Below are 20,846 nucleotides of genomic sequence, written 5' to 3' on the forward strand. Positions count from 1 at the left end.
CAGACACACAAGGTATTTTTACAGATGTCAGCTGCAGGCCAGAGAGAGAGACAGCGGAGATTTGATGAACAATCCTGCATTTATTGAGAACCATCTGGCTCAGGGAGCCTCGAATCGTTTCGTAGCTAACGGCAGTCAATTAGCGGACAGCAAGCTCCCGCAGGCACCTCCCACAGTGCGGCACTCCCTCAGTACTGACCCTCCGACAGTGCGGCACTCCCTCAGTACTGACCCTCCGACAGTGCGGCACTCCCTCAGTACTGACCCTCCGACAGTGCGGCGCTCCCTCAGTACTGACCCTCCGACAGTGCGGCGCTCCCTCAGTACTGACCCTCCGACAGTGCGGCACTCCCTCAGTACTGACCCTCCGACAGTGCGGCGCTCCCTCAGTACTGACCCTCCGACAGTGCGGCACCCCCTCAGTACTGACCCTCTGACAGTGCGGCGCTCCCTCAGTACTGACCCTCTGACAGTGCAGCGCTCCCTCAGTACTGACCCTCCCACAGTGCGGCACTCCCTCAGTACTGACCCTCCCACAGTGCGGCACTCCCTCAGTACCGACCCTCTGACAGTGCGGCGCTCCCTCAGTACTGACCCTCTGACAGTGCGGCGCTCCCTCAGTACTGACCCTCCCACAGTGCGGCACTCCCTCAGTACTGACCCTCCCACAGTGCAGCACTCCCTCAGTACTGACCCTCCCACAGTGCGGCGCTCCCTCAGCACTGACCCTCTGACAGTGCGGCACTCCCATAGTGCTGACCCTCCCACAGTGCGGCTCTCCCTCAGTTCTGACCCTCTGACAGTGCGGCACTCCCTCAGCACTGACCCTCTGACAGTGCGGCTCTCCCTCAGTACTGACCCTCCCACAGTGCGGCGCTCCCTCAGTTCTGACCCTCTGACAGTGCGGCACTCCCTCAGTACTGACCCTCCCACAGTGCGGAGCTCCCTCAGTACTGACCCTCCCACAGTGCGGCGCTCCCTCAGTACTGACCCTCTGACAGTGCGGAGCTCCCTCAGTACTGACCCCCCCACAGTGCGGCTCTCCCTCAGTACTGATCCTCCGACAGTGCGGCACTCCCTCAGTACTGACCCTCCCACAATGCGGCACTCCCTCAGTACTGACCCTCTGACAGTGCGGTACTCCCTCAGTACTGACCCTCTGACAGTGCGGCACTCCCTCAGTACTGACCCTCTGACAGTGCAGCACTCCCTCAGTACTGACCCTCCGACAGTGCGGCACTCCCTCAGTACTGACCCTCCCACAGTGCGGCGCTCCCTCAGTACTGACCCTCCCACAGTGCGGCGCTCCCTCAGTACTGACCCTCCCACAGTGCGGCACTCCCTCAGTACTGACCCTCCCACAGTGCGGCGCTCCCTCAGTACTGACCCTCCCACAGTGCGGCACTCCCTCAGTACTGACCCTCCCACAGTGCGGCGCTCCCTCAGTTCCGTGTTGGTGAGCAAGCCCGATGTGCTTTCGGATTGGGCGCCGTAAACGGGCCGCCCCTGCCTCAGACGTTCGAGACGGAGAGGGAGCGTTGTCCGCCATGTCACGGCTAGCGGAGGGCGCAGCTGACCAGCGAGATAGCGTGACGGATAACAACTCCCTCCTCACACCTCATTCTCAAAGGGCGTCATGGTCTGATTGGCACGGGAGGACCTGGGGGCACCCCTGGCCCGCTTCTTGCCCACACATTACCCTCGTTCCCGCTGCCACTCTTTGCTCTCACCATTTGGTCGCTGCCTGTTCCTCCGTATTGCTGCTGGCTGGTGGGTAGCCCAGTGGCTGGCTCTGCCGTGTGGAACTGTGACAAAAGATTTATAAAGTCAGAGAGAGAAAGGATGAAAGCGGGAGAGGTTTGACGAGCCCATCTGCTTCCATTTCCCTCCATCCAACTCGGAGAGATGTTCGGAGAGTCGCGGACGTTACGCGTACAAGCGATGGAGAATCCAGCGAGATGTTCTGGTCCTTCAAACCGCGTGTTTTTTGGCAGTGCGGCGTCTGCCGCCGGGGGGGGGGGGGCGGGGAGGGGGGGGGGCGGGGAGGGGGGGAGTACCTCCCGCCAATCTAAAAACTGGGACGTCCCAATTTCTATAACATCGCCGACAAGACTAATTCTATCCCGTTACGGAAGCCATCTACTGGAAAACCGAATTATCCAGCATTGGTCTTCAACCTGCCGATGACCCCTGTGGAGGAACGGGCCGTGGGCCTTCGATTGTGGCCCCCGCGCGAAACAATGGGACTTCCCGGCGCTCCCAGCGGGGGCAGAAAACCTGCACGGACGGATAATTCCGGCCCATGTTCCCGAGAGGCCGGGGGGGGGGGGGGGGGGCGGGAGCTTGACAAGGGATCGACTGCGACGTTGGCCCCCTGCTCTCACCGCTCTTTCGGTCCTGTTTCCGATGGAACCACGTCCAGACGCCGTCGTTCTCCAGGTTACTCGGTTCAACGTCACGGGCTGCGCCAAAACGAGAAGTAAAGAAAAAGGCCGTCAGTTCAGCCCCAGAAATTGTACGAACAATTCCGCATTTATTCAGCGTCATCGAACCCCGGGGAGCCTCGGATCACTTCGCAGTTAAGGGAGCCCCTACGTCACGAGTATAAAGACACAAGGGTTATGCTGCAGCTTTACAAAACCCTGCTTAGGCCCCGGTCGGAGTCATTGTGAGCCATTCTGGGCACCACACCTGAGGAAGGATATGTTGGGCCTTGGGACGGAGTACGCCGTAGAAATGAGACCCGGACGACAGGGATTGAGTTGGGAGGAGAGATTACACAAATTAGGCCGGTTTTCGCTAGAATTTGGAAGACTGAGGGCAGATCTGATCGAAGATATTAACAGGAAAAGACAAGGTAGATAAAGATCAGGGGCGAGATTCTCCGACCGTCCCCCCCCCGTCCCGTCCCCCGCCGGGTCGGAGAATCGCCGGGGGCTGGCGTGAATCCCGCCCCCGCCGGTTGCCGAATTCTCCGGCACCGGATATTCCGCGGGGGGGGGGGCCGGAATGGCGCCGCGCCGGTTGGCGGCCCCCCCACCCCCCCCCCCCCACCCCCCACCCCCGCGATTCTCCGGCCCGGACGGGCCGACGTCCCGCTGCTAGAATGCCTGTCCCGCCGGCGTAGATTCAACCACCTACCTTACCGGCGGGACAAGGCGGCGCGGGCGGGCTCCGGGGTCGCGGGGGGTGGGGGAGGCGGGGCGATCTGGCCCCGGGGGGGGGGGTGCGCCCCCACGGTGTACCTGGCCCGCGATCGGGGCCCACCGATCCGCGGGCGGGCCTGTGCCGTGGGGGGCACTCCTTTCCTTCCGCCTCCGCCACGGTCTCCACCGTGGCGGAGGCGGAAGAGACCCCCTCCACTGCGCATGCGCGGGAATGCCGGGAGCGGCCGCTGACGCTCCCGCGCATGCCGCCGCCCGGAGATGTCATTTCCGCGCCAGCTGGCGGGGCGGAAATTCGTCCGGCGCCGGCCTAGCCCCTCAAGGTTAGGGCTCGGCCGGTCAAGATGCGGAGCATTCCGCACCTTTGGGGCGGCGCGACGCCCGACTGATTTGCGCCGTTTTGGGCGCCAGTCGGCGGACATCGCGCAGATACCGGAGAATTTCGCCCAAACTAATTGCCCTGGTTGGAGATTCTGAAACTCGGGCGCGCGGTCTAAAAATTAGGGCCAGAACGTTCAGGGGAAATGTTGCGAAGAACATCTTAACTCAAAGGGTGGTAGGGGGTTGGAACTTTCTCCCACAGGCAGCAGTCGAAGTTGAAATTTTAAATTGGAGATAGATTTTTTTGCAAATTGAACGGATTTGGGCGGAAGGCAGGTAGGTGTGTGGAGCGAGGCCGTGATCTCATGGAGTGGTGGGACAGGCTCGAGGGGCTGAATGACGTGCAAGGAGGCCAGTTACTACCGGGAGGAGGTCATTCGGCCCCTCGATCCAGCCAGTCCCGCCACCGGGTAAGATCGCGGGCGCTCTGTTTACGTTCCGAGTTCCACGTTCCCCGTCTACCGCAATCCGCGGTCGTTATCCAATTAAGGAATGACGGCACTGCGGGATCCCACAATGGAATAATGCTCCCGAATAGACCATGGGATCATCAAGGGACAGTGAGACAGCACACTGACCCTCCCACAGTGCGGCGCTCCCTCAGTACTGACCCTCCCACAGTGCGGCGCTCCCTCAGTACTGACCCTCCCACAGTACGGCGCTCCCTCAGTACTGACCCTCCCACAGTGCGGCACTCCCTCAGTACTGACCCTCTGACAGTGCGGCGCTCCCTCAGTACTGACCCTCTGACAGTGCGGCGCTCCCTCAGTACTGACCCTCCCACAGTGCGGCGCTCCCTCAGTACTGACCCTCCCACAGTGCGGCGCTCCCTCAGTACTGACCCTCCCACAGTGCGGCGCTCCCTCAGTACTGACCCTCCCACAGTGCGGCACTCCCTCAGTACTGACCCTCCCACAGTACGGCGCTCCCTCAGTACTGACCCTCTGACAGTGCGGCGCTCCCTCAGTACTGACCCTCTGACAGTGCGGCGCTCCCTCAGTACTGACCCTCCCACAGTGCGGCGCTCCCTCAGTGCTGACCCTCCCACAGTGCGGCGCTCCCTCAGTACTGACCCTCTGACAGTGCGGCACTCCCTCAGTACTGACCCTCTGACAGTGCGGCGCTCCCTCAGTACTGACCCTCTGACAGTGCGGCGCTCCCTGAGTACTGACCCTCCCACAGTGCGGCGCTCCCTCAGTAATGACGCTCTGACAGTGCGGCACTCCCTCAGTACTGACCCTCAAACAGTGCAGAGCTCCCAATACTGACCCTCTGACAGTGCGGCACTCCCTCAGTACTGACCCTCCCACAGTGCAGCGCTCCCTCAGTACTGACCCTCCCACAGTGCGGCGCTCCCTCAGTACTGACCCTCCCACACTGCGCCACTCCTTCAGTACTGACCCTCCCACAGTGCGGCACTCCCTCAGTACTGACCCTCCCACAGTGCAGCGCTCCCTCATTCCTGACCCTCTGACAGTGCGGCGCTCCCTCAGTACTGACCCTCTGACAGTGCGGCGCTCCCTCAGTACTGACCCTCCGACAGTGCGGCTCTCCCTCAGTACTGACCCTCCCACAGTGCGGCACTCCCTCAGTACTGACCCTCTGACAGTGCGGCACTCCCTCAGTACTGACCCTCCCACAGTGCGGCGCTCCCTCAGTACTGACCCACTGACAGTGTGGCGCTCCCTCAGTACTGACCCTCCCACAGTGCGCCTCTCCCTCAGTACTGACCCTCTGACAGTGCGGCACTCCCTCATAACTGACCCTCTGACAGTGCGGCGCTCCCTCAGCCCTGACCCTCCGACAGTGCGGCGCTCCCTCAGTACTGACCCTCTGACAGTGCGGCACTCCCTCAGTACTGACCCTCTGACAGTGCGGCGCTCCCTCAGCCCTGACCCTCCGACAGTGCGGCGCTCCCTCAGTCCTGACCCTCTGACAGTGCGGCGTTCCCTCAGTACTGACCCTCCCACAGTGCGGAGCTCCCTCAGTACTGACCCTCTGACAGTGCGGCGCTCCCTCAGTACTGACCCTCTGACAGTGCAGCGCTCCCTCAGTACTGACCCTCTGATAGTGCGGCGCTCCCTCAGTACTGACCCTCCCACAGTGCGGCGTTCCCTCAGTACTGACCCTCCCACAGTGCGGAGCTCCCTCAGTACTGACCCTCTGACAGTGCAGTGCTCCCTCAGTACTGACCCTCTGATAGTGCGGCGTTCCCTCAGTACTGACCCTCCCACAGTGCGGAGCTCCCTCAGTACTGACCCTCTGACAGTGCGGCGCTCCCTCAGTACTGACCCTCCCACCGTGCGGCGCTCCCTCAGTACTGACCCTCTGACAGTGCGGCTCTCCCTCAGTACTGACCCTCTGATAGTGCGGAGCTCCCTCAGTACTGACCCTCCCACAGTGCGGCGTTCCCTCAGTACTGACCGTCCGACAGTGCGGCGTTCCCTCAGTACTGACCCACTGACAGTGCGGCACTCCCTCAGTACTGACCCTCTGACAGTGCGGCGCTCCCTCAGTACTGACCCTCTGACAGTGCGGCATTCCCTCAGTACTGACCCTCTGACAGTGCGGCACTCCCTCAGTACTGACCCTCTGACAGTGCGGCACTCCCTCAGTACTGACCCTCTGACAGTGCGGCGCTCCCTCAGTACTGACCCTCAGACAGTGCGGCGTTCCCTCAGTACTGACCCTCTGATAGTGCGGCACTCCCTCAGTACTGACCCTCCCACAGTGCGGCGCTCCCTCAGTACTGACCCTCCCACAGTGCGGCACTCACTCAGTACTGACCCTCTGACAGTGCGGAGCTCCCTCAGTACTGACCCTCTGACAGTGCGGCGCTCCCTCAGTACTGACCTTCCCACAGTGCGGCGCTCCCTCAGTACTGACCCTCTGACAGTGCGGCACTCCCTCATACTGACCCTCTGACAGTGCGGCGCTCCCTCAGTACTGACCCTCTGACAGTGCGGTGCTCCCTCAGTACTGACCCTCCCACAGTGCGACGCTCCCTCAGTACTGACCCTCTGACAGTGCGGCACTCCCTCATACTGACCCTCTGACAGTGCGGCACTCCCTCAGTACTGACCCTCTGACAGTGCGGCACTCCCTCATACTGACCCTCTGACAGTGCGGCGCTCCCTCAGCCCTGACCCTCCGACAGTGTGGCCTTCCCTCAGCACTGACCCTCTGACAGTGCGGCGCTCCCTCAGTACTGACCCACTGACAGTGCGGAGCTCCCTCAGTACTGACCCTCCCACAGTGCGGCACTCCCTCAGCACTGACCCTCTGACAGAGCGGCACTCCCTCAGTACTTACCCTCCCACAGTGCGGCACTCCCTCATCACTGACCCTCTGACAGTGCGGCGCTCCCTCAGTACTGACCCTCTGACAGTGCGGCACTCCCTCAGTACTGACCTCCCACAGTGCGGCACTACCTCAGTACTGACCCTCTGACAGTGCGGCACTCCCTCAGTACTGACCCTCCCGCAGTGCGGCGCTCCCTCAGTACTGACCCTCCCACAGTGCGGCACTCCCTCAGTACTGACCGTGCGACAGTGCGGCGCTCCCTCAGTACTGACCCTCCCACTGTGCAGTGCTCCCTCAGTACTGACCCTCCCACAGTGCGGCGCTCCATCAGGACTGACCCTCCCGTAGTGCGGCGCTCCCTCAGTACTGACCCTCCCACAGTGTGGCGTCCCTCAGTACTGACCCTCCCACAGTGCGGCACTCCCTCAGTACTGACCCTCTGACAGTGCGGCACTCCCTCAGTACTGACCCTCCCACAGTGCGGCGCTCCCTCAGTACTGACCCTCCCACAGTGCGGCGCTCCCTCAGTACTGACCCACTGACAGTGTGGCGCTCCCTCAGTACTGACCCTCCCACAGTGCGGCGCTCCCTCAGTACTGACCCTCCCACAGTGCGGCGCTCCCTCAGTACTGACCCTCCCACAGTGCGGCGCTCCCTCAGTACTGATCCTCTGACAGTGCGGCGCTCCCTCAGCCCTGACCCTCCGACAGTGTGGCCTTCCCTCAGCACTGACCCTCTGACAGTGCGGCACTCCCTCAGTACTGACCCTCCACAGTGCGGCACTACCTCAGTACTGACCCTCCCACAGTGCGGCACTACCTCAGTACTGACCCTCTGACAATGCGGCACTCCCTCAGTACTGACCCTCCCGCAGTGCGGCACTCCCTCATAACTGACTCTCTGACAGTGTGGCCTTCCCTCAGCACTGACCCTCTGACAGTGCGGCACTCCCTCAGTACTGACCCTCTGACAGTGCGGCGCTCCCTCAGTACTGACCCCCCCACAGTGCGGCGCTCCCTCAGTACTGACCCTCTGACAGTGCGGCACTCCCTCAGCACTGACCCTCTGACAGTGCGGCACTCCCTCAGCACTGACCCTCTGACAGTGCGGCACTCCCTCAGCACTGACCCTCTGACAGTGTGGCCTTCCCTCAGCAATGACCCTCTGACAGTGCGGCACTCCCTCAGCACTGACCCTCTGACAGTGCGGCACTCCCTCAGTACTGACCCTCCCACAGTGCGGCGCTCCCTCAGTACTGACCCTCTGACAGTGCGGCGCTCCCTCAGTACTGACCCCCCCACAGTGCGGCGCTCCCTCAGTACTGACCCTCCCACAGTGCGGCACTCCCTCAGTACTGACCCCCCCACAGTGCGGCGCTCCCTCAGCACTGACCCTCTGACAGTGCGGCGCTCCCTCAGTACTGACCCTCCCACAGTGCGGCGCTCCCTCAGCACTGACCCTCCCACAGCGCGGCGCTCCCTCAGTACTGACCCTCCCACAGTGCGGCGCTCCCTCAGTACTGACCCCCCCACAGTGCGGCGCTCCCTCAGTACTGACCCCCCCACAGGGCGGCGCTCCCTCAGTACTGACCCTCTGGCAGTGTGGAGCTCCCTCAGTACTGACCCTCCCACAGTGCGGCGCTCCCTCAGCACTGACCCTCCCACAGTGCGGCGCTCCCTCAGCACTGACCCTCCCACAGTGCAGCACTCCCTCAGTACTGACCCTCTGACAGTGCGGCACTCCCTCAGTACTGACCCTCTGACAGTGCGGCTCCCTCAGTACTGACCCTCCCACAGTGCGGCGCTCCCTCAGTACTGACCCTCCCACAGTGCGGCGCTCCCTCAGTACTGACCCTCCCACAGTGCGGCGCTCCCTCAGTACTGACCCTCCCACAGTTCGGCGCTCCCTCAGTACTGACCCTCCCACAGTGCGGCGCTCCATCAGTACTGACCCTCGGACAGTGCGGCACTCCCTCTGTACTGACCCTCCCACAGTGCGGCGCTCCCTCAGTACTGACCCCCCCACAGTGCGGCACTCCCTCTGTACTGACCCTCCCACAGTGCGGCGCTCCCTCAGTACTGACCCTCCCACAGTGCGGCGCTCCATCAGTACTGACCCTCTCACAGTGCGGCGCTCCCTCAGTACTGACCCTCCCACAGTGCGGCGCTCCCTCAGTACTGACCCTCTGACAGTGCGGCACTCCCTCAGTACTGACCCTGCCCTTGCCCTGTTGCTAGACCCCGCCCCCTCCTTCCCCCAACAGGCCTTTACGGTCAACCAGCTTGTCAAAATGGCCGTCCCGGAGGTTAGCAGTCCTCACTCGGACACCCCCCGTGCCCGCTGAGCGACGGCGCGTCCAGCTGGGAGCGGTATGAGCGCGGTACCTGTGGCAGCATGGTCGGCCTGGCACTCCCCCGGTTGGAAGAAGAGTTGTTTGCAAACATGTCCATCAAGTTATTGTGCTGGCGGACGATTCTGGGAGAGGGAGGAAATCAGAGCAGAGCGTCAGAGGCCGATCGTACCAGGTTAGCTAAACACCAGCGGGCGTCAATCTCAGTTTAAGAAATAGCCATGCATTTCGACAGCACCGTGCGGGATGTGCGGAAATCTGACCGGGCTCAGCGAAAATCCTGGACTGTACAGTCCCGACCTTGGCTAATTCACCTAAAATGGCGCGATTGATAGTTTACCTTCTGAGCAGATCCTCAAATGCGTCAGGTTTCCTGAAATCTGCAAGAGAGATAGAGACGTGTCAATGAATCGGCAGAATTGCTTCCAATAATGTCATCAGAGTCCAGGAAAAGGATACTCTGTGTGTGAGAGAAAGGGAGGTGCAAGATCAATTCATACTGGAGTGAGTCAATTAGATTCATCATCTACACTGTCCCCATCAAACACTCCCAGGACAGGTACAGCACGGGGTTAGATACAGAGTAAAGCTCCCTCTACACTGTCCCCATCAAACACTCCCAGGACTGGTACAGCACGGGGTTAGATACAGAGTAAAGCTCCCTCTACACTGTCCCCATCAAACACTCCCAGGACAGGTACAGCACGGGGTTAGATACAGAGTAAAGCTCCCTATACACTGTCCCCATCAAACACTCCCAGCACAGGTACAGCACGGGGTTAGATACAGAGTAAAGCTCACTCTACACTGTCCCCATCAAACACTCCCAGGACAGGTACAGCACGGGGTTAGATACAGAGTAAAGCTCCCTCTGCACTGTCCCCATCAAACACTCCCAGGACAGGTACAGCACGGGGTTAGATACAGGGTAAAGCTCCCTCTACACTGTCCCCATCAAACACTCCCAGGACAGGTACAGCACAGGGTTAGATACAGAGTAAAGTTCCCTCTACACTGTCCCCATCAAACACTCCCAGAACAGGTACAGCACAGGGTTAGATACAGAGTAAAGCTCCCTCTACACTGTCGCCATCAAACACTCCCAGGACAGGTACAGCACAGGGTTAGATACAGAGTAAATCTCCCTCTACACTGTCCCCATCAAACACTCCCAGGGCAGGTACAGCACGGGGTTAGATACAGAGTAAAGCTCCCTCTACACTGTCCCCATCAAACACTCCCAGGACAGGTACAGCACGGGGTTAGATACAGAGTAAACCTCCCTCTACACTGTCCCCATCAAACACTCCCAGGACAGGTACAGCACGGGGTTAGATACAGAGTAAAGCTCCCTCTGCACTGTCCCCATCAAACACTCCCAGCACAGGTACAGCACGGGGTTAGATACAGAGTAAAGCTCCCTCTACACTGTCCCCATCAAACACTCCCAGGACAGGTACAGCATGGGGTTAGATACAGAGTAAAGCTCCCTCTACACTGTCCCCATCAAACACTCCCAGGACAGGTACAGCACTGGGTTAGATACAGAGTGATGCTCCCTCTACACTGTCCCCATCAAACACTCCCAGGACAGGTACAGCACGGGGTTAGATACAGAGTAAAGCTCCCTCGACACTGTCCCCATCAAACACACCCAGGACAGGTACAGCACGGGGTTAGATACAGAGTAAAGCTCCCTCTACACTGTCCCCATCAAACACTCCCAGGACAGGTACAGCACGGAGTTAGATACAGAGTAAAGCTCCCTCTACACTGTCCCCATCAAACACTCCCAGGACAGGTACAGCATGGGGTTAGATACAGAGTAAAGCTCCCTCTACACTGTCCCCATCAAACACTCCCAGGACAGGTACAGCACAGGGTTAGATACAGAGTAAAGCTCCCTCTACACTGTCCCCATCAAACACCCCCAGTACAGGTACAGCATGGGGTTAGATACAGAGTAAAGCTCCCTCTACACTGTCCCCATCAAACACTCCCAGGACAGGTACAGCACAGGGTTAGATACAGAGTAAAGCTCCCTCTACACTGTCCCCATCAAACACTCCCAGGACAGGTACAGCACGGGGTTAGATACAGAGTAAAGCTCCCTCTACACTGTCCCCATCAAACACTCCCAGCACAGGTACAGCACGGGGTTAGATACAGAGTAAAGCTCCCTCTACACTGTCCACATCAAACACTCCCAGGACAGGTACAGCACGGGGTTAGATACAGAGTAAAGCTCCCTCTACACTGTCCCCATCAAACACTCCCAGGACAGGTAGAGCACGGGGTTCGATACAGAGTAAAGCTCCCTCTTCACTGTCCCCATCAAACACTCCCAGGACAGGTACAGCACGGGGTTAGATACAGAGTAAAGCTCCCTCTACACTGTCCCCATCAAACACTCTCAGGACAGGTACAGCACGGGGTTAGACACAGAGTAAAGCTCCCTCTACACTGTCCCCATCAAACACACTCAGGACAGGTACAGCACGGGGTTAGATACAGAGTAAAGCTCCCTCTACACTGTCCCCATCAAACACCCAGGACAGGGACAGCACGGGGTTAGATACAGAGTAAAGCTCCCTCTACACTGTCCCATCAAACACTCCCAGGACAGGTACAGCACGGGGTTAGATACGGATTAACGAAAAGTTTTGAATGAAATTTAATTCGTGTCAATACTCACCTGTTTGGCGACATTCTGCCAACTGTAAAAAAAAAGTGATCACAGAAATCAGTAAAGGACAACGCACCTCTCCCCAGATCCCCGAATCATTCCCCAAACTAATCCCACTGACCCGCTCTCTCCCCAGAGCCCTGTATCAATCCCCAAACTAATCCCACTGCCCCGCTCTCCCCATAGCCCTGTATCAATCCCAAACTAACCCCACTGTCCCGCTCTCTCCCCATAGCCCTGTTTCAATCCCAAACTAATCCCACTGTCCCGCTCTCTCCCCATAGCCCTGTATCAATCCCCAAACTAATCCCACTGCCCCGCTCTCTCCGCATAGTCCTGTATCAATCCCCAAACTAATCCCACTGCCCCGAACTCCCCATAGCCCTGTATCAATCCCCAAACTAATCCCACTGCCCCGCTCTCTCCCCATAGCCCTGTATCAATCCCCAAACTAATCCCACTGCCCCGCTCTCTCCCCATAGCCCTGTATCAATCCCAAACTAATCTCACTGCCCCGCTCTCTCCCCATAGCCCTGTATCAATCCTCAAACTAATCTCACTGTCCCACTCTCTCCCCATAGCCCTGAATCAATCCCCAAACTAATCCCACTGTCCTGCTCTCTCCCCATAGCCCTGTATCAATCCACAAACTAATCCCACTGCCTCACTCTCTCCCCATAGCCCTGTATCAATCCCAAACTAATCTCACTGTCCCGCTCTCTCCCCATAGCCCTGTATCAATCCCAAACTCATCTCACTGCCCCCTCTCTCCCCATTGCCCTGTATCAGTCCCCAAACTAATCCCACTGCCCCGCTCTCTCCCCATAGCCCTGTATCAATCCCCAAACTAATCCCACTGCCTCACTCTCTCCCCATAGCCCTGTATCAATCCCAAACTAATCCCACTGCCCCACTCTCTCCCCATAGCCCTGTATCAATCCCAAACTAATCCCACTGCCCCGCTCCCTCCCCATAGCCCTGTACCAATCCCAAACTAATCTCACTGCCTCACTCTCTCGCCCTAGCCCCATATCAATCCCCAAACTAATCACACTGCCCCACTCTCTCCCCATAGCCCTGTATCGATCCCCAAACTAATCCCACTGCCCCACTCTCTCCCCGTAACCCTGTATCAATCACCAAACTAATCTCACTATCCCGCTCTCTCCCCATAGCCCTGTATCAATCCCAAACTAATCCCACTGCCCCACTCTCTCCCCATAGCCCTGTATCAATCCCAAACTAATCCCACTGCCCCGCTCTCTCCCCATAACCCTGTATCAATCCCCAAACTAATCCCACTGCCCCACTCTCTCCCCATTTCCCTGTATCAATCCCAAACTAATCCCACTGCCCCACTCTCTCCCCATAGCCCTGTATCAATCCCCAAACTAATCTCACTGTCCCACTCTCTCGCCCTAGCCCCGTATCAATCCCAAACTAATCCCACTGCCCCGCTCCCTCCCCATAGCGCTGTATCAATCCCCAAACTAATCCCACTGCCCAGCTCTCTCCCCAAAGCCCTGTATCAATCCCAAACTAATCCCACTGCCCCGCTCTCTCCCCATAGCCCTGTATCAATCCCAAACTAATCCCACTGCCCCGCTCTCTCCTCATAGCCCTGTATCAATCCCCAAACTAATCCCACTGCCTCACTCTCTCGCCGTAGCCCTGTATCAATCCCCAAACTAATCCCACTGCCCAGCTCTCTCCCCATAGCCCTGTATCAATCCCAAACTAATTCCACCGCCCCACTCTCTCCCCATAGCCCTGTATCTATCCCCAAACTAACCCCACAGCCCCGCTCTCTCCCCATTGCCCTGTATCAATCCCCAAACTAATCCCACTGCCCCGCTCTCTCCCCATAGCCCTGTATCAATCCCAAACTAATCCCACTGTCCCGCTCCCTCCCCATAGCCCTGTATCAATCCCCAAACTAATCTCACTGCCCCGCTCTCTCCCCATAGCACTGTATCAATCCTCAAACTAATCTCACTGTCCCACTCTCTCCCCATAGCCCTGTATCAATCCCCAAACTAATCCACTGTCCTGCTCTCTCCCCATAGCCCTGTATCAATCCTCAAACTAATCCCACTGCCTCACTCTCTCCCCATAGCCCTGTATCAATCCCAAACTAATCTCACTGTCCCGCTCTCTCCCCATAGCCCTGTATCAATCCCAAACTCATCTCACTGCCCCATCTCTCCCCATTGCCCTGTATCAGTCCCCAAACTAATCCCACTGCCCCGCTCTCTCCCCATAGCCCTGTATCAATCCCCAAACTAATCCCACTGCCCCGCTCCCTCCCCATAGCCCTGTACCAATCCCAAACTAATCTCACTGCCTCACTCTCTCGCCCTAGCCCCGTATCAATCCCCAAACTAATCACACTGCCCCACTCTCTCCCCATAGCCCTGTATCGATCCCCAAACTAATCCCACTGCCCCACTCTCTCCCCGTAACCCTGTATCAATCACCAAACTAATCTCACTATCCCGCTCTCTCCCCATAGCCCTGTATCAATCCCAAACTAATCCCACTGCCCCACTCTCTCCCCATAGCCCTGTATCAATCCCAAACTAATCCCACTGCGCCGCTCTCTCCCCATAACCCTGTATCAATCCCCAAACTAATCCCACTGCCCCACTCTCTCCCCATAGCCCTGTATCAATCCCAAACTAATCCCACTGCCCCACTCTCTCCCCATAGCCCTGTATCAATCCCCAAACTAATCTCACTGTCCCACTCTCTCGCCCTAGCCCCGTATCAATCCCAAACTAATCCCACTGCCCCGCTCCCTCCCCATAGCCCTGTATCAATCCCCAAACTAATCCCACTGCCCAGCTCTCTCCCCAAAGCCCTGTATCAATCCCAAACTAATCCCACTGCCCCGCTCTCTCCCCATAGCCCTGTATCAATCCCAAACTAATCCCACTGCCCCGCTCTCTCCTCATAGCCCTGTATCAATCCCCAAACTAATCCCACTGCCCTGTTCTCTCCCCATAGCCCTGTATCAATCCCCAAACTAATCCCACTGCCCTGTTCTCTCCCCATAGCCCTGTATCAATCCCAAACTAATCCCATTACCCCGCTCTCTCCCCATAGCCCTGTATCAATCCCCAAACTAATCCCACTGCCACACTCTCTCCCCAAAGCCCTGTATCAATCCCAAAGCTAATCCCACTACCCACCCCTTCTCCCTGCAGCCCTGTATTTTAGCCGGTTCCCGGCTATTCTGGAAGACTCCAGAAGAATGTGCGGTTGCCTCGCACTGAACCATTCCATGTGGAAACCCCATTTCAGTCTTGAACAACGCTCTGTGTTGACAAAGCCAGCCTCGCCCCTCTGTTGAGTTAAGGTGAAGACTGACAGACGCAAGAGCGTGTGGCGAATTTGTCAACAGGGGTTTTGTTTTTTTGGGGGCCGGGGCAAAGATTTGCGTGAAACCTGCGTGAAAACTCACCACATGTCCCGCCATAATCTTCGATGGTTCCGTTTTGGTGTAGAAATTGACGAAACATCCTTTCGGGTAACGGGCTGTGAAGAGAGGGGGTTGAAAATAAACAACAGGTTTCTCCAGACGTTCTCCCGCGCCCTTCACCCCAATCCGGCGGCCGTCCCCGCAACTTTACACATCGCAGGTTGCCAGCTCTTTATTTGAGGGAGGGGTGGGTGGAATATTTGTGGGGCAGTGGCTGGCGCCCCAGGTGCCCTGGGATTCGTGTCCCGTCTCACGGCCTGAGAGCACGGCCATGAATCCTTGCGGGGCACGGGCCACAGGAGAGGTTCCCGGGAAGGTCACTTGACGGAATTGATGAGGGAAGATGGCCAAGGTTGTGATGCGTGGCATGACAGTTAAATCGCAGAATTTACCGTGCAGACAGAGGCCAATCGGCCCATCGAGTGTGCACCGGTCCTTACAAAGAGCACCCCACTCAAGCCCGCGTATCCCCGTAACCCAGTAACCCCCACTTAACCTTTTTTGGACACTAACGGGCAATTGATCACGGCCAATCCACCTAACCCGCACATCTTTGGACTGTGGGAGGAAACCGGGGCACCCGGAGGAAACCCACGCAGACACGGGGGGAGGACGTGCAGACTCCGCACAGACAGTGACCCAAGCCGGGAATCGAACCCGGGACCCTGGAGCTGCGAAGCAATCGTGCTAACCACCGTGCTACCGTGTAGACTGTGCAGACTCCGCACAGGTAGATAAATAGGCCGACAGATTTGCGTGTCTTTGGAAACTGGAGCTTGAGCAAAGAACAAAGAACAATCCAGCACAGGAACAGGCCCTTCGGCCCTCCAAGCCTGTACCAGTCATGATACCAACCTTGGCCCAAACCCTCAGCCCTTCCTCGTGCCGTGTCCCTCTATACCCGTCCTGTCCATGTGTTTGTCAAGATGCCTTTTGAACGCCGTTAATGTATCTGTTTCCACAGCCTCCCCTGGCAACGCGTTCCAGACACTCACCACCCTCTGTGTAAAAACCTGCCTCGCACATCCCCTCTAAACTTTGCCCCACGGACCTTAAACCTATGTCCCCTGGTGACTGACCCCTCCACCCTGGGAAAGAGTGCCTGCCCGTCCACTTTATCCATGCCCCTCATAACCTTGTCGACCTCGATCAGGTCGCCCCTCAACCTCCGTCTCTCTAATGAAAACAGTCCGAGTCTATTCAGCCTCTCCGCATAGCTAACACCCTCCAGACCCGGCAACATCCTGGTGAACCTCCCCTGCACCCTCTCCAAAGCCTCCACCTCCTTCCGGTAGCGTGGCGACCAGAATTGTCCGCAACATTCCAAGTGCGGCCTTACCAAGGTTCCGTACAACTGCAGCCTGACTCGCCAGTTTTTATACTCGATGCCCCGTCCAATGAAGGCGAGCATTCCATCTGCTTTCTTGACGACCTGGTCCACTTGTGTTGCCACCTTAAAAGATCTGTGGACCTGCACGCCCAGATCTCTGACTTTCTATATCCCGAAGAGTTTTGCCATTTACGGTATATTTCCGCTCTGTGTTAGACCAACCAAAATGCATTACCGCACATTTCTCCGGATTAAACTGCATTTGCCATTTCTCTGCCCAAGTCGCCAACCTATCTATGTCCTGTTGCATCCTCTGACAATCCTCAACACGATCGGCCACTCCTCCAACCTTGGTGTCATCCGCGAACGGACCAATCAGACCGGCTACATTCTCCTCCAAACCGTTTATGGACACCACAAACAGCAGAGGCTCCAGCACCGATCCCTGTGGAACACCACCAATCACAGCCTTCCATTCAGAAAAACACCTTCTCCTGCTACCCTGTGACCGAGCCAGTTCTGTATCCATCATAACACCTCACCTCTGATCCCGTGTGACTTGATTTTAATTTGATTTGATTTATTGTCACCCGTACCGAAGTACAGTGAAAAGTATTTTTCTGCGGCCGAGGGAACGTACACAGTACGTACATAGTCGACAAGAGTATAACCGACAGAGAACATTGACAATGGTATATCGACAGACAGTGATTGGTTACAGTGCCCAACAAGGGGCCAATCAAAGCAAATACATGAGCAAGAGCAGCATAGGGCGTCGTGAATAGTGTTCTTACAGGGAACAGATCAGTCCGAGGGGGAGTCGTTGAGGAGTCTGGTAGCTGTGGGGAAGAAGCTGTTCCTGTGTCTGGATGTGCGGGTCTTCAAACTTCTGTACCTTCTGCCTGATGGAAGGGTCTGGAAGAAGGCAATGCCTGGGTGGGAGGGGTCTCTGACAATGCTGTCTGCCTGCCTGAGGCAGCGGGAGGTGTAGACAGAATCGATGTGGGGGTGGCGAGCTTGTGTGATGCGCTGGGCTGAGTTCACCACACTCTGCAGCTTCTTGCGATCTTGGGCCGAGCAGTTGCCGTACCAGCTGTGATGCAGCCGGATAGGATGCTCTCTATCGCACATCTGGAGAGGTTTGTGAGAGTCGATGCAGACATGCCAAATTTCTTTAGCTTCCGTAGGAAGTCGAGACGTTGTTGGGGTTTCTTGACTGTTGCATCAACGTGAGTGGACCAGGACAGACTGTTGGTGATGGTGACCCCCAGGAACGTAAAGCTATCGACCATCTCCACTTCGGAGCCATTGATGCAGACGGGGAGGGGGGTGTCGTGCTCCGCTTCCTGAAGTCGATGATCAGCTCCAACGTTTAGAGAGAGGTTGTTTCCGCTACACCATGCAACCGAGTGATCTATCTCCCTCCTGTAGTCTGAATCGTCGTTGTTTGAGATACGGCCCACCACAGCTGTATCAACCGCAAACTTATAGATTGAGTTGGAGTTAAATCTTGCCACACAGTCGTGTGTGTACAGGGAGTACAGAAGAGGACTGAGCGCACATCCTTGCGGGGCCCCGGTGTTGGGGACTATTGTGGAGGAGGTGCTGTTGCCTATCCTGACAGATTGCGGTCTGTTGGTGAGGAAGTCGAGCTGCCCAGGGAGGGGTCAAGTCCAAGGTTGCGGAGTTTGGTTATTAGTCTTGTCGGGATAATGGTGTTGAAGGCGGAACTGTAGTAGATGAACAGCAGTCTTTACATAGGTGTCCTTGTTGTCGAGGTGCTCGAGTGTTGATTGCAGAGCCAGGGAGATAGCGTCTGCTGTGGACCGGTTGTGGCGATAGGCAAACTGCAGCGGACCGAGACCGTCTGGGAGGCTGGCGGTGATCCGTCTCATCACTAGCCGCTCGGAGCATTTCATGATAACAGACGTCAGGGCCACCGGTCGGTAGTCGTTGAGGCAGGCTACCTTGTTCTTCTTTGGTGCTGGTATTGTGGTGGTCTTCTTGAAGGAGGTGGGGACCTCGGAGCGGGGGAGTGAGGCGGTGAAGATATCTGCGAATACACTCGCCAGCTGGTCTGCGCAGGCTCTGAGTGCTCGCCCAGGGACTCCGTCGGGGCCCGTCGCTTTCCGCGGATTCACTTTCAAGAAGGCAGCTCTTGCCTCTGAGGCGGTAATAGTGGGTACGGGCGCGTCCAGGGCGGGTGGCACTGATACACTGGCTGACTGCTCAAAGCGGGCATAGAACCCGATCGGTTCGGGATGCTCCAGCCCCAGAAATTCCCCCTGGCCTTGCTTTCTTATACAGGTCAGGGTCGTCTGACTTGAACGCCTCCGTCCGGAACGTCGGCAGGGAGTGAACCTTTTGGGTTGAGCCAGGGTTTCCGATTGGAGAACACTGATGAAGGCTGTGACGGTGGTCGCGGACTCGTCCAGGTTAGCTGCCGGGGCCGTGAATATGGACCAGTCTGCCATGAGGCACCTTGTCAAAGGCTTTACTGAAGTCCACGTAAACAACATCCACCGCCCTCCCCTCATCAATTACCTTTGGCATCTCCTCAGAAAACTCGACCAAGTTGGTGAGGCGCGGCCTCCCCTTCACAGACCCGCGCAGAGCGGCTCTGGTGGGTATCAGTAGAACCGGAGGGACGCCAACTGGACATTGTACTGCTGACCCTTTGTTTTGGAACAGCGAGGTCACGGTTCCCTCGAGGACGAATGACGCCCATGCACCCACAGGACTGTTTAACTTAAACCTGACAGAAATCGGCCGCATCCGCGGGTTGGGCAGCGATAACCCTGGGATCAACATTCGCAAGAGCTCACAGCGCGCACCCTCCAGAGCGAGGCTGGCCAGGTCCTCTCTCTCCCGGGTCGTATATTTTGGTTCAAGTTGTGAGGGGTGCGAATTAGGTGCCTGTTTGAATGAGCCCGTAACGGGAGGGTCTCAGGGTGGGTGAAATAAAGTTGTATTTGAATGAAACCTGTGAGTGTCAATTTGTCTGTCAGCATAGAGTTTACAGGGCAGGAAGGCGGCCATTCGGCCCATCGAGTCTGCACAGGCCCTTGGAAAGACCACCATATATCAGCCCACACCTCCACCCTATCCCCGTAACCCAGTACATAGAACATTCGGCCCATCGAGTTTGCACCGACCCACTTAAGCCCTCACTTCCACCCTATTCCCGTAACCCAATAACCCCTCCTAACCTTTTTTGGACACTAACGGGCAATTTATCACGGCCAATCCACCTAACCTGCACATCTTTGGACACTAAGGGACAATTTAGCACGGCCAATCCACCTAACCTGCACATCTTTGGACACTAAGGGACAATTTAGCACGGCCAATCCACCTAACCTGCACATCTTTGGACACTAAGGGGCAATTTAGCACGGCCAATCCACCTAACCTGCACATCTTTGGACACTAAGGGACAATTTAGCACGGCCAATCCACCTAACCCGCACATCTTTGGACACCAAGAGACAATTTAGCACGGCCAATCCACCTAACCTGCACATCTTTGGACACTAAGGGACAATTTAGCACGGCCAATCCACCTAACCCGCACATCTTTGGACACTAAGGGACAATTTAGCACGGCCAATCCACCTAACCTGCACATCTTTGGACACTAAGGGACAATTTAGCACGGCCAATCCACCCAACCCGCACATCTTTGGACACTAAGGGGCAATTTAGCACGGACAATCCACCTAACCCGCACATCTTTGGACTGTGGGAGGAAACCGGAGCACCCGGAGGAAACCCACGCAGACGCGGGGAGGACGTGCAGACTCCGCACAGACAGCGACCCAAGCCGGGAATCGAACCTGGGGGCCATGGAGCTGTGAGGCAACAGTGCTAACCACTGTGCTACCGCGCTGCCGCACCTAACCTTTTTGGACACTGAGTGGCAATTTAGCACGGCCAATCCGCTCTAACCTGCACGTCTTTGGACTGTGGGAGGAAACCGGAGCACCCGGGGGAAACCCACGCAGACACGGGGAGAACAAATCAGTTGATGCCCGTATAGGTCGAATAGACTGAAAGCAGGAGCCTCTGCCATTACTATCCACAGCTCCGCATTCAGCAGATATTGTAGACCTGCCACACCCACTGCCTTCTCATTGCTTCTGATGGAAACA

General features: G+C 57.4%; 1 protein-coding gene across 1 annotated transcript in view; it reads right to left on the reverse strand.

The window, feature by feature from the left end:
* Positions 1 to 20,846, reverse strand: part of LOC140402878 (uncharacterized) — a 120,994-nt gene that overhangs the window by 80,637 nt on the left and 19,511 nt on the right. Inside the window, exons 2-7 of the mRNA XM_072490504.1 lie at positions 15,348 to 15,421; positions 11,894 to 11,915; positions 9,539 to 9,578; positions 9,233 to 9,323; positions 2,385 to 2,462; positions 1,731 to 1,805 (exon numbers count right to left, since the gene is read on the reverse strand). Of these exons, the coding sequence (XP_072346605.1) occupies positions 1,731 to 1,805; positions 2,385 to 2,462; positions 9,233 to 9,323; positions 9,539 to 9,578; positions 11,894 to 11,915; positions 15,348 to 15,421 (380 nt within the window). The remainder of the gene's footprint in view (positions 1 to 1,730; positions 1,806 to 2,384; positions 2,463 to 9,232; positions 9,324 to 9,538; positions 9,579 to 11,893; positions 11,916 to 15,347; positions 15,422 to 20,846) is intronic.

Source organism: Scyliorhinus torazame, chromosome 26 (assembly GCF_047496885.1).
Source record: "Scyliorhinus torazame isolate Kashiwa2021f chromosome 26, sScyTor2.1, whole genome shotgun sequence".
In the NCBI taxonomy this organism is placed as follows: Eukaryota; Metazoa; Chordata; class Chondrichthyes; order Carcharhiniformes; family Scyliorhinidae; genus Scyliorhinus; species Scyliorhinus torazame.